The sequence below is a fragment of the Camelus dromedarius genome, chromosome 5, assembly GCF_036321535.1.
Source record: "Camelus dromedarius isolate mCamDro1 chromosome 5, mCamDro1.pat, whole genome shotgun sequence".
In the NCBI taxonomy this organism is placed as follows: Eukaryota; Metazoa; Chordata; class Mammalia; order Artiodactyla; family Camelidae; genus Camelus; species Camelus dromedarius.
In genome coordinates this window covers 61,740,973-61,754,355 of record NC_087440.1, presented here as the reverse complement: position 1 = coordinate 61,754,355, position 13,383 = coordinate 61,740,973, and the positions used below count along the sequence as shown (strand labels likewise).

Here is a 13,383-nt window from a genome sequence, read left to right as displayed (position 1 = left end):
ATTTTCCTAGCTGCTGAACCGTGTAATTTTTTTATCTGAATGATTTTCCTGAGAAAATAAATTCGCAAGGAAAGATAATGAATACTGAATGTGTCATTTTTTTCAAATGCCTGATTAGTTTGTGTTCTTGGTTTTTTAATCTATGTTGATAAGGCTTTCTCAAAGCAGCCACCAAACAACAGAATAATACTTAATGTTTTTGTATAGCCCTTTTAATTCACTTTTTAAAACCACTGTATCTGTATAACCATTGAGACCAAACCTTCCAATGCAGATAATATACAGATGCAGAAACTGAAACGCAGTCTAAGTGACTTGTTTAAAACCACACAGCAAGGTAGTGGTTGCACTCCTGCAGAGAAGCCTCCAGCCACCAGATTCCAAAGATCCAGACTCTTTTACAACACCAGGTTGTTTATACTTTCATGTAATGATTTTATTTCACAGACCGTATCACAGTCAAGATTTTTAGGAAAAAAATTAATCCTGTGTTAGTTTTTTTTTTTAATTGCTGTATTAGCTTTTTATTGCTATGTAACAAATTACCACAAAAATGAAGCTTTCTGATATTTTGGGCAGTTACTCTTCTGGCAGAAATGCATATCATTTTGGTATGTTAGAAGAAATCATGATTTAGGAAAAATATGCAGTCACCTGAATTATACGGAATGGTACTATGTCGGTTGCCTGGACCCTTGAGACATATCACACAATAAAAATCAGTTGCTGTTTGTTACAAACATATACAAATATAAAAGTGACAGCTGAAATCTTCAACCCTAAATTTAAAAGGTGGATTTTGATTATTAATTCACTTTGTTGGGGATTTTCACACGTCGTCACGAGGACTAAATTAGTTTCTCTCAAAACATTCAGTATTCTCTTAAAATAAAAATCAATAGTACATGATCCCTGAGGCAGTACCTCATAACAGATTATCTTGTGTGTCAAATCTACAAGGTTTGTTATTGTGGATATTAAAAGTTTGCATGTTTTTTACGCAGGTTAGATTTTCCGAAAAAATGTCATCAGTTCAAAATCTTTTGTGTGCATAGACTATTTATTCATTAAATTATAGGTATTCTAGGCTTCAAAAAGCAATACAAAAATCCTTTTGTGCATGCTGGACCAAACAGAACTTTGTTGTTGGATCTGGGCAGCCTTTAAAAAAAAATACAGTAAAATTGTCTTGCTAAACAACTATGTCTCTACCACTACGAAACACTTCCCACTCTTACTTCCAACCTGGACTTCAGGTATAAAGATTTGCCCAGGTATGCTTTGTGAGAATTCTGTTACCATCATCATTATAAAGACACTGTATATTAAGTGCTATTCCTTGTCAGTTGTGAAATGTGTATTCTTATTGCCCTTGGTTGCAGTTTCAAAATGTTCGCAGGGAATACGTTCTACAGCAAAGTACTATTCATGTCCAAAATTTTAAAGTAATTCTCTGGGGGAAAAAAAGCCAAGTGAAAGAAAATACATAACTTTATTTTTAAATGCAAGAGAAGAAAAACTAAGCAAGCATCTTGACAACTAAAAATAAATAGACAAATTCTGTTATCTGTGTCACTTATTTAGAGCAACTCCATCTCAGTATTCAACACACAAAATTATCACTCAGCTAAACTCTATAAAAACAGACATACCAGAAATCAGGGCAAATGAAAATGTGATATTAAATGATATTTTTTCTTTATATTCATTCACCTCCATAAATAATGACACGAACACAAACAGTATTACCTTCTCATCTACGTCTTCTAAAGCTTTTCTGCATTCTTCCACCTGGGATTCAATCTCTGCAGGGACTATGGTGTACATTTCAGAATACTTGATTCGCAGTTTTTCCATAATATTCTCAAAAGTTAGCTTCCCTTTCTTAAGAAAGTTTTGAAGCTCCTAAAAAAACCAAGAGAGTTTCAAATGCTCACAGGACAACGAAAAAGTTTAATTCTAAAAAGGAAAGCAGCTTTCCAGCACATCCTTATGATTTAAATGAGCAAACTTTGCATAACAAAACCTCACTATTGATACAAGCTGATTAAGCCTGAGAGATACTCAGTCTGGTCAGATGATGCTAATTTGTAAGAATTAAACTTGATATCTCTCCATAGTGTCAAACCATTGTCCTGAAAAGACATTACAACATCCCTTGCTTCTAAAGTACCTGGAGGATTTAATGGTATCTCAGTCACAGTTTGGGTCTAAAAAGCTGCAAGTAGCAAAAAGTTTCAAAGAATTTTTTTTGTTGTTGTTATTAACTTGTTGCCATTTCTGCTTCTTCCTACATTATCATCACAATGATTCAAGGCCACTAAAAGCCCTGTGCTTCAAGCAGAAGTGTCTGCTTTCATGTAATTAGACAGCCCAGCAGAGCTCAACTTCTTTCAAAATGGAGGGTTCCAGTTCCTTGCAAAGAATGTGGGTTTTTAGGAGATAAAAGAAACCTGAACAAATAGTCTATTGGTCGTGGCCTAGAAACAGAATCTGATCTACGTTCTCCTGCACTAATTATAAAGGAGAAACTCATTTGTTTGGTAAAGTTTCTCAACGATCAAGTGGAAAAATACTTCTTGACTTTACTGTGCCTTCTTGGGGTTTCTTTTGTTTTTACAGTAGCCGCTCAGGAGCATTATTTGTGTTAATGGACTGAGTCATCACTCTGAAGAATGATAATAATTTCGAATGAGTCCACGATGTGTCACTGCTTTCTTTCACCCTCCGCAGACAACAAGTCTAGAGAGGGAAAGTTAAAGAACAATGCCATTCAGACAAAGGCGGGGGTTGAGGTACAGTGTGCTCCTGTGTTATCCAGACCTAGCCCGGGGTACAGGTCTTCATTCAGACATACTCTTAGATGGTCTTCCCATGAAGACAGCTTCCATGAGGGAGTGTAAATTTCCTTTTTCGAAATTGATAACCAAAAGCTCTGGTTAACAACAGCATGTGACTTTTGAATAAATTTCCAAATGTCATTTTTTGCCTGTTACCTCTGAGTAAATGAAAAGAGATCATTCTGAAAATGACCCTTGGCCTATGCATAGATATGGTGATATAATAAATATATTTGGTCTTCAGCCCTGGTTACTGGTGCAGCTTCTGAAACCCTTGGAATTTCCTGGATGGGGGTGAAAGGAGCATCTTTTGTTAAGTACAACAAGCCTTTTTCAGCCTTACCTGAGGTGGGGGGATGACAGCTTCAGGATGGGGGCTGGCTGCCAGAGGAACCAACCACGTGATTAGAGGGTTGGAACTTTCAACTCCACTTCCAGACTTCCAGAAAGGAGAAGGGCTGGAGGTTGCATTAATCACCAACTGCTAATGATTTAATCAATCGTGCCTATGTAATGGAACCTCCATAAAAACTCTTCAACAAGGTTGGGAGGGCTTTGGAGTTGATGAACACATCAAGGTGCTGGGAGAACAGTGCAGTCACAGAGGACATGGAGGCTCCTCGCCCCTTCCCCCTCCCCTTCCCCTACGCATGTCTTCCAGCTGGCTGTTTCTGAGTTGTCTTCTTTATAATAAACTAGTAATAGCAGTAATAGTAATACTTAAGTGCCTTCCTGAATTCTCTGAGCCATTCTAGCAAATTACAAACCTGAGGAGGGGTCATGGGAACTCTTGATTTATAGCCCATCAGTCAGAAGCATGGTGGCATCTGACGTGAGGGCAGTCTTGTGGGAATGAGCCCTTATCATGGGGATCTGTACTAACTCCTTGGAGTTAGTGTCAGAATTGAATTGGTGTCCCATTTGGTGTCCAGAGAACTGGAGAATAGGTTGGTGTGGGGGGAAAAAAAAACCCCACACATTTGGTGTCAGAAGTGTTGAGAGTAAAAACTGTTCCACTCCTATCAGAGATAAGACATTACTCCCGCCAAAGGAAGCAGTCTAACATGCTACTCAAGAGTGGTCTGGCCTCCCTGTTCACCAAATACACTTGAAATGTGGTTGGAAAAGTTCTGCTTGGTCTAGACTGGCCTATCTCCTAACATGGCCTCAATTCTTCTCTCTGGACTCCAACCATACCTCTCCTGAGGCTCTGCCCACATCATGCCACAGGGCCTTTGCACGTACTTTCCTTGCTCCTACACCACTCCCTCCACACTAGCACAGAGTTACCTCTGCCGTAAAGACTTTGGATTCAAGATTTTGGACCTGTATTAGCCACATTCACTAGCTCATTTCTCACTTACCTCAAGCTGTTCTGCCTTTTCTGGGAGGTCTTGTAATTCCATATTTTGGAAAGACGCTGTGGTCTGTTGAAGTAAATTCTTCAAAGTAATTATTTCTTTTGTAAAGGAACGTCTTTCTTGGATTTCATTCTGTATCAATTCCTTATTTTTCTGAGCTTTCTGGAAAAGCCTAAAATATAGCATCAAAATAAAATTGTTCCTCTATCCTGCTTTCCTGTGCAATAGTTTTATTTCAACACTTAACATAATCTCTGCATAGCTCACAAAAGATTTTTTCCCCTGAGAGAAAAGTAACAGTTTTCAATGATTTATATACTACATACACAAGCATACATCAGATTCTATCAGTCCATCAAAAACCCCTCTAACACTTTCATCCCCAAATATCTTCTTTTCATACTTTGCATTCCAACTGCCATTTCTATCCTCTTTTTTCTGTGTAATCCCTGAGTTCAAGTGAACATGACTCAGAGGTGTGAATGGAGTCACACATGGGCTCTTTGAGTCATGGACGACCCCTCCAGCATTTTCATCTGAGCTGAGCGCATCTGCTGCGGATGTAGCCATCATATTAACAGAGGACTTTAAGTGGGTAAAGTCTTTCCTAAGGGCTAGTTGGTAAATATTTCTAGCTATAAACATATTTTATCCTTTGACCCAGTGATTCTACCTCTTGGCATCTTTCTTAATTGATCAATCACAGATGCAGAAAGAGATTCTAGCATAAGAATATTTACTACTGTGTTTCATTAAAGGTTCTATATTAGGGGCTTGGTTAAATAAACTATGGCAATATCCACATGGTGAAATATTCGACAGCTATGTTTTACAGAACATTTAATAGCATAGGAAAATAAACAAGATATGCTGATAAATGGTTCAGCAGAATACAAAACAGTATAATATTATGATCACAATTTGTTTAAAAACATAATCACAGTAAAAAGATGAGAAAAAAAGCGATTGGTATTGATTGGTAGTGACTGTTGCTGGGTGGTAAAAGTAAACGTGGCTTTTTTCATAACTTGCTAAATTGATTTATGGTCTATAAATCTTCCCAGTATATGCCATGCTTTTTTTTTTTTGATTTTTTTTAACATTTTTTATTGATTTATAATCATTTTACAATGTTGTGTCAAATTCCAGTGTTCAGCACAATTTTTCAGTCATTCATGGACATATACACACTCATTGTCACATTTTTTTCTCTGTGAGTTATCATAACATTTTGTGTATATTTCCCTGTGCTATACAGTGTAATCTTGTTTATCTATTCTACAATATTGAAATCCCAGTCTATCCCTTCCCACCCTCCACCCCCTGGTAACCACAAGTCTGTATTCTCTGTCTGTGAGTCTATTTCTGTCCTGTATTTACACTTTGTTTTTGTTTGTTTGTTTGTTTTTGTTTTTGTTTTTTAGATTCCACATATGAGTGATCTCATATGGTATTTTTCTTTCTCTTTCTGGCTTACTTCACTTAGAATGACATTCTCCAGGAGCATCCATGTTGCTGCAAATGTATGCCATGCTTTTCTAAGCACTTGATAATAATAAATCTTATAAATGTCTCTGAAGTGATGCCTTGAAAAATGTTGATGAAAGTAAAGATTAATAAACTTATATCCTTACAGCAAAAAAAGTAAAGGTGGTTTTTATATTAATCTTTATAATTATCCCCATTCTCTAAACTTCCTATAATGAATATATATTGCTAAGAAAAACAGCAAATTAAAAAAAAATTGTATTCTGTACACCAGAAATTGACACACTGTAAACTGACTATACTGCAATTAAAAAAAAAAAAAGGTATTTCCCCTCAAAAAAAAAAAAATTGAAGGATATTCACTCACAGTAATACCAGGATGGAGAATGTGTGCTTGTTTTAATTATCATTAATACTAATCTTTTCCATTCTTTTTATACCTATTGTGTTGACTCAATTCGATTCTGTCATATTATCTGTCATTATTCTGTAATATTTTTACATCCTCGAAATTCAGTATTTTCTAAATTTTAAGCCTGAGTTGTCAAGCACGTTTCCTTAATAGTTTTTCATATATCTTACTTGCTGCATCGTTCTTGCATAGACGTGATCTCCTGAGACGCCGGCACAGTTTCCACGGCCCCCAAGCTTTCTGCAGCATTCTGCATGTTTCTTATGCGCTGCAGAAGTAGGGCCAGTAACAACTGCTGCTTCTCGGCATTCTCTTCATGTTGGCATAAACAGTCCAGCAGCTCAGAGAGTTCCTCTGTGGTGACCGCCTCTTTTGTCTTAGAAATTTCAGGGAGTTCTTCTTGAAGATTATCTAAAATAATTGTTTCCCGTTCAATCTATTTCAATAAGCAAAAAAAAAAAAAGAGAGAGCCAAAATAAGTAAAATATACTCTGATCACTTCAGGACCTGAAACACACCTCGGCCATCATAATTTTTGCATACCGGCTCCTCAAAGGATTCTCAATGCTATACCTTGGTTTAAAGTAATATTTGTCTTCCTAAAGCTCAGAATATTATTCCTCCACTATCCCAATCCCATAGTTCCCAGCTATGGATCATGTAGATGTGTGATTAAAATGAGGTATTGTTGTTAGGAGCTGAATACTGTGTATTTTCATAATTTCTTTCTCCTGATTTTAGTTGCTCAAAGCAATTACTTCTGCTGAGACACCTAAAAGGTAGTTAGAACGAGCTCCACCAAACTGCATCCACAAAATAGAAGAGGTTGGGCAAGTACTGGATAATTTTTCTGCAGGTCTCTTTTCTTTCGCATTAAATCCCAATATGCTCCAAAAAGTAAGTCCAGTGCATCTCCATTACCTTGACACCTACCTACACCAAAGGGAAAGCAGCCCAAATTACTGGGCTAATCATGTATCTCTCAACCATGGCTAAATTTAGAACTCAGAAACACACCACCTAATAAATCAAGTATCTGGAAACTGGAGTTCCACCAGCCCTGAAACACAGAACAAAGACACAGAAAATCAGATCCCTCCTATTCCCTCCTCAAATCCCCTGGCCCTCCCCTCATCAGCACTGTACACCAATCACATCCTGTCCCAGCATTGCTCACATTCCTGCTCTGTGTTCAAACAGTCAGGCATCCTGCAATCTGGACATTACTGAATGTCACGCAGGTCAACAACATTTATGACAGCATGCTAGTTGAAATGATGAACAAGGACCTGGATGCCCAGTAAAACATGCCAGAGAGTGGGAAATAAAGCTTATGAGAATTCAGGCGCCCCAACATCAATTAGGTTTCCAGTGGGCCAATGGGCTGGGGCATGCCAGGACTTCTATCAGGTAAATATCAAGTTGTTCAATCTTGAACCTCTACTGCTAAGAAGGAGGCACAGCACTGGATGGGACTACTGGGATTTTGGTGGCAGTGTATGCTATACTTCTGACTACTGCTCAGATCCATTTACCGAAACACTGCCAACGCTGAGGGGAGCAGTGCAGCAGGGCCTGGCTGTGGTGTATGCTGCCCTGTCGCTTGGGCCATAGGTTGGATCCCCACTCACTAGAATGCATGGCTGCAGGTGTAGACTGGCTCCTCTCCAAGAGACCCAGTCATGGAATTTGTGCTTTCCATCACCTCAAACCTAAATTCAGTTGAACTCAAGTCCTGATTCTTGGACAGGCTGCTACACTTCCACCAGGGAACGGAATACAGGTTCCACTGGGTCATTTTGCCACCCCCTCTGCTGAAGAACCGGATTTCTTTAATGCAAAGAAAGGAATGGCTATGTTGACAAAGATAATTGTACATCTAGGGCTTCCCATACACATCACGGTTGGAAGAACTACGTCCCTAATTCAGGACTTAATGGAGCATCTCTTGGTGCTTTCAAGGCCAGTGATACCCATAAATGGGCAACTGTAGGACCCAGGACCCAGTAAGAGTAAAGTAACTAAAGGCACTAATCTTTCTGGTGTCAGCTCTCCTATCTCCCACCCTGCTTCCTCAGATCACTTTCCCCCATAAACCATCTGGTTACAAGCCCCTGTCTAAGGCTCTGCTCTCTGCTGTACAGCTAGTAAGTAATTAGGACGGGAACACAAGGGGGAAAACTAATTTTTTTAGAACAATAATTTTACCCAAAAGCCAGGCAATTCTTCAACTTGTGAGTGGATAAATAAACTGTTGTACATGTGCCCAACAGAGTATTACTCAGGAATAAAAAGAAATGAACTATTGATACAAGCAGCAGCATGAATGAATCTCACATGCCTTAGGCTTAGCAAAAAAAAAAAAGGCTAAACCCAAAAAGGCCACAAAGTATCCGAGGCCATTTATATGCCATTCTGGAAATGGCAAAACAGAGTCATGATTGTCACGGACTGGCGGTAATGGAAGGGGCTGACTACGAAGGGGCTGACTACAAATGGGCACAGGGAACTTTCTGGGGTGATAGAAATATTCTAAGTCTGGATTTTATTGCTGGTGATGTGACCACATGCACTTGTCAAAACGCAGTAAACTCTCTACACTAGAAAGAGTGATGACGGCCCCCAAATTAGTAAAGTAGTTGCCACGAAGATTACACATTCACTTTTCTACCTGGAAGAGGTTCTGCAGCCCTGGATGATTTTCCCTGCACAGAGAACTCTAACAAAAGTGGTTATAAAACTTTTAGGTTCACAGTCAGTTTATAAAGTTGACCCTAGAAAAGGAGAAGGAACCATAGTTGTTCCCTAAGCAAACACAGTGAAGAGACTGAATAAACCTGTAAGTGGCAAAAATAGGAACTAAAACAGAAAGACTTTTGGACCTTTGGTACAAGGGAGAGAAGACAGCCCCACACCTCCTGTTAATCTTTGAAGACATGCCTTTATTCCAGCACATCATCATCAGTGAGGCACAAAAAGATGATGCTGAATAAGCAGAAATGAATAAATCAAGCAGATTCTGCATAAGAGAACAGAGAGGTAAGATTTTGGAGGAGGAGGGGAAGTGGTAACTCAAAATTTAAATTAATTTTTTAATTTGCAAATTTAAATAGAGCATTTAAGTTTTAAAAAATCTACTTATACAAAACCTTTCTTCCATAAAGATACTGGACTGTTGTATTAGAGTAGACATTTTAAAGACAGAAATTCATTTTGTCACATGGGAAATCACCAATCATGCTAACAGAATCTTGCATGTACAGGTATTTAGATGCTAAAACTTTTATTGAATGGATAAGAGCTATTTAAAAATCTTACATCAATCTAGCAAGTGTAAATAACATTTAAGTTGACAGTTCAGTGGTTAAAAATCAGTGTAAGTTTGAATATTCATCTACCACTCACTTCTGAAACTGGGCAATTTATTCAATCTCTCTGTATCTTACTCCTCTCATCTGTAAAATGAGGATAATAAAAAAATCTACCTTGTAGGAGTCTTACAAGGATAAATATAAATGTAACACATGTACAGTGCTTAGAACTATGCCTGACACATGCTCCACAAGCGCCCAGTAAGTGCTAGCAGTTGTTATTGTTACTACATGAGAACATATTTTGTTTGCTTTACTTTTTAAAAAACATTTTGTTAGCAGATACTGTCAAATGCTTGTGTGAATAATTACAAAGTTCTAAATGAACGAGTTCTGAGTTAATAAAATCTGATTGCAAATGGATATATAGCAACAGAAAGATAATGTAATAAAATAAAAAGAACAAAAGGTTAGATTAGTGCAGACCCGGGTTTGTATAAGAGCTGTCCCTCCACAAGAATTTACTAAGCCCCGACTAAGAGCAAGGCCCTGGCCAGATTCTAAAATTACAGCGGTGAGCGAACAGATGTGGCCGCAGCCCACAGCCCCAGCTCAATTACTAGCCGGGAGGGCTTGTACCAACTTAAGTCTCTCAGTAGTAACAGGTAATTCCTGTGAGTAATGCAAAGACTCAGGCATCAAGCATGAACTGTCTTCTTAGCACAGCACACAGGAACACAGTGCACAGTAAGAACTCAGTAACGGTGCCATTGTGGGTGGGAAAGAACTGAAGGCTAGCAGCCCTGCTGAAAGTATAACTTACAAAGTTCCTTCGAGTTTTAACATTCACGAGACTATTTACTAATCAAACCCCAACAACCCCGCCAAAATGATGCTCATCTTCGAGAATATCAAGTTTTAAACAGGAAAATATGATAGTGCTAAACATTTAAATCCTAAGGCATGTGACTTACCTCCAATCGAGTACTGATTTATTATATTTCTCTCTTAAATAAATTCAGCAGGAATTTTGACATGAATAAGAGAAAAGGGTTTTCATTTATGTTGTGATCTGTACCTCATTTATACCTAGTCCTTTGGAAAGATTAAAGAAGGTCCTAAGATACTTTCATACTATTTTAAATTTTCTTTCTAAATATATATGATGCTTAAGTCCTGAACCACAAGGGTTAAAATAGCATCTGTGATTGATATCTATTATGGAGGGTTTTTTTTTTTTTTTCCTTTTTAAAAATAGTATAAGAAGCACAGTCAGTTTACAATGTGGCGTCAATGTCTGGTGTATGGCATAATGTTTCAGTCATACATATATTCCTTTTCATATTCTTTTTCATTATAGGTTACTATAAGATATTGAATATAGTTCCCTGCACTATACAGTATAAACTTGCTGTTTATATAATATTATGGAGGTTTTGAAATATTCTTCAGAAAGAGTATCATACATATTTTTAGATCCATACTTAACAATTGTAGTTAATTTCCATAGTTAACAATTATAGTTAATTTCAAAATTAGTTGTTTATTATGAATAGTACCTAATTCTAACCATTAATACAATGTAGAGATGGTGATTTTTTCCTCCAGGGCAGGGGGAGGGAATTAGTATGTCTGTCTGTCTGTCTGTCTGTCTGTCTGTCTGTATGTATTTATTTATCAGAGGTGCTGGGGATTGAATGAAGGACCTCACATATGCTTAGCATGGACTCGACCACTGAGCTATACCCTCCCCTCCCTGAGACAGTGATTTTTAAGAGGGGTTAACTTATTGGCATGATAAAGATTTTCAAGTTCAAATGAACAAGTAGTCACTTCTGAGAATTATCTGACACCAAAAACAATGCCACTATCATGAAAGAATCTGAATCATTTTCTGGAGATGAATGTACTAGGAACTGCCATCTATGAACATTCATGTGTTGTGTACATGTGAGGTAAACAAATGGTGCACATTGAGTTGAGATTCATTTGGAATAAAAACAAAATGAAAGTAATAAAACCCTTTAAATGACGTTTGTGAGGACACTGTATGGCTTGACTGTTGAAAATGAAGCACTTACTTCTTCACTGACAAATTTCCACTCCTGCTTCAGTTCTTCACACCACATCTCCCACTCTTTAGCGGCTTCCAACAAACTCAGCCACTTCTCCCACAGAGCCGACATGCTTCTGAGCAGACACTCGCCATCACTCTCCGTGCACATGGGTCTCAAGTGTCTGAGGACCTGCCGTAGTTTCATGAACCCTTCCTTGGTTGACACAAGATTTAACACCAGGGCCTTAAGGAAGAAAAGAAAAGGAATAAGAGGAATAGACTGTCTGTTAATTTTTTTTTTGAAACTTCCATACAATTTTGAATCTTGAACAATGATTTTAAATCATCTATAATATTACAGATTTTAGTCCTTTTGGACGCAGATGAGAATTATCTATGTACTACTGTATTGCAAATGAATTTGGAACTACAAGGATAAATAATGGCTCATAAACCACTTTTTCCAAGTGAGTGGGTTTTCAAAGGTAAATACCCTAGAAATTCATTACGTTATTTTAATGTAAGTCTCATATTTTACTAGGTAGCTAATTTGTGCAATACTTATTGTATCAACCACCAGCATATTATTTAGCTTTTTGTTTTCGTATATGTTTGTTTGTTTTGGGGTGGATGATGAGCATAGATGATTTTTTTCAACTTTTTTTTTAACTGAAGTTTAGTTGATTTACAATGTTACATTAGTTTCTAATGTACAGCATAGTCATTCAGTTATACATACATATGTGTGTGTGTGTAGATATATATATACATATACATATATGTATGTATTCTTTTTCATATTCTTTTTCATATTCTTTTTCACTACAGGTTACTACAAGCCATTGAATATAGTTCCCTGTAAGCACAGATGATTTAGAATGTTCTCATCCAAAGCCTAATAATACGGTAACATAGATTCTGATAGATGAAAATAAGCAAAAACTAAAATTGCTCAGTAATGGGGTATAAGAAGTAACCAGAATTTAGCACTTATGATAGCTGCATTAAATTCTCTGTCATTGATCCAGCAATGTCCAACAAAATAACATGCCAGGTAAAGCTTAACAAAGAATGGTCAATAAGGCCAGCATGCTACTGGGGAGAGGATTGTCCTGTGAACCCAACTTATAAAGTCTCTCAGGAGCACTGCTTCATCTTCCCCAAGGCTTTGGGTTTAAGGAATTTTTTTTTTGACTCTCCAACTCTGGTTGAAGATTTCTGTGGGTCATAACAGAGCCACATCCCTGCTGCTTCCCCTGCTCTTTATGCCCGTTTTTTGCAGTCTTACTGGAGATTTGCAAATACTATTACCTTGCTCTGTTCCAAGCGCTCTAGAGCTTCTTTGTAAGACACTGGCAACGGGGACATGGACTGCCCAAGAACTGTCTCCATTTGACTGAGGTTACTGCAAATTTTCTCTTTAATTTTTTGATAGCACTTATAATTCTCGAGACACCTAGGGAGTAACAGTTAGAAAAAAAGTGATTTACATTTTATTTAGTGCATTTAAAAGTGGCCTAGTAACACTGTATGTGAATGCAAAAACTCGAAACAACCCAAATGTCTATCAACAGTGAGGTGACTGAATTTTACTACAGACAAGTACATAAAGAAACTTCAGGGTCATAATGGTTAAGTTTGAAAAAAACGAAGTCACAGAAGAATACACATACAGGAAAATGGGACACAAACATGCTGCAAAGATATTTTAAAGAGCAAGGACATGGTAAATTAAAAAAACAGGATAAAGGTTACTTATGAGAGGAGAGGGAAGGAGCGCACAAGAGAATCCAAAAGTCATCACATTTATCTTTGAAACTTTGTGTACAAAGCAAGATTTTATCATGATGTTGTATGCCATATGCATACTTTCATAAACATTCTGTTGTGTGTACTCAATATTAATTAAGAAAAA

General features: G+C 37.5%; 1 protein-coding gene across 9 annotated transcripts in view; it reads right to left on the bottom strand.

Moving 5' to 3' along the window:
- Positions 1-13,383, bottom strand: part of SYNE2 (spectrin repeat containing nuclear envelope protein 2) — a 413,158-nt gene that overhangs the window by 115,346 nt on the left and 284,429 nt on the right. For all 9 annotated transcript variants that reach the window (XM_064486012.1, XM_064486013.1, XM_064486014.1 and 6 more), the window contains exons 50-54: positions 12,780-12,924; positions 11,494-11,712; positions 6,272-6,537; positions 4,205-4,373; positions 1,750-1,905 (exon numbers count right to left, since the gene is read on the bottom strand). In XM_064486012.1, coding sequence (XP_064342082.1) covers positions 1,750-1,905; positions 4,205-4,373; positions 6,272-6,537; positions 11,494-11,712; positions 12,780-12,924 — 955 coding nt within the window. The remainder of the gene's footprint in view (positions 1-1,749; positions 1,906-4,204; positions 4,374-6,271; positions 6,538-11,493; positions 11,713-12,779; positions 12,925-13,383) is intronic.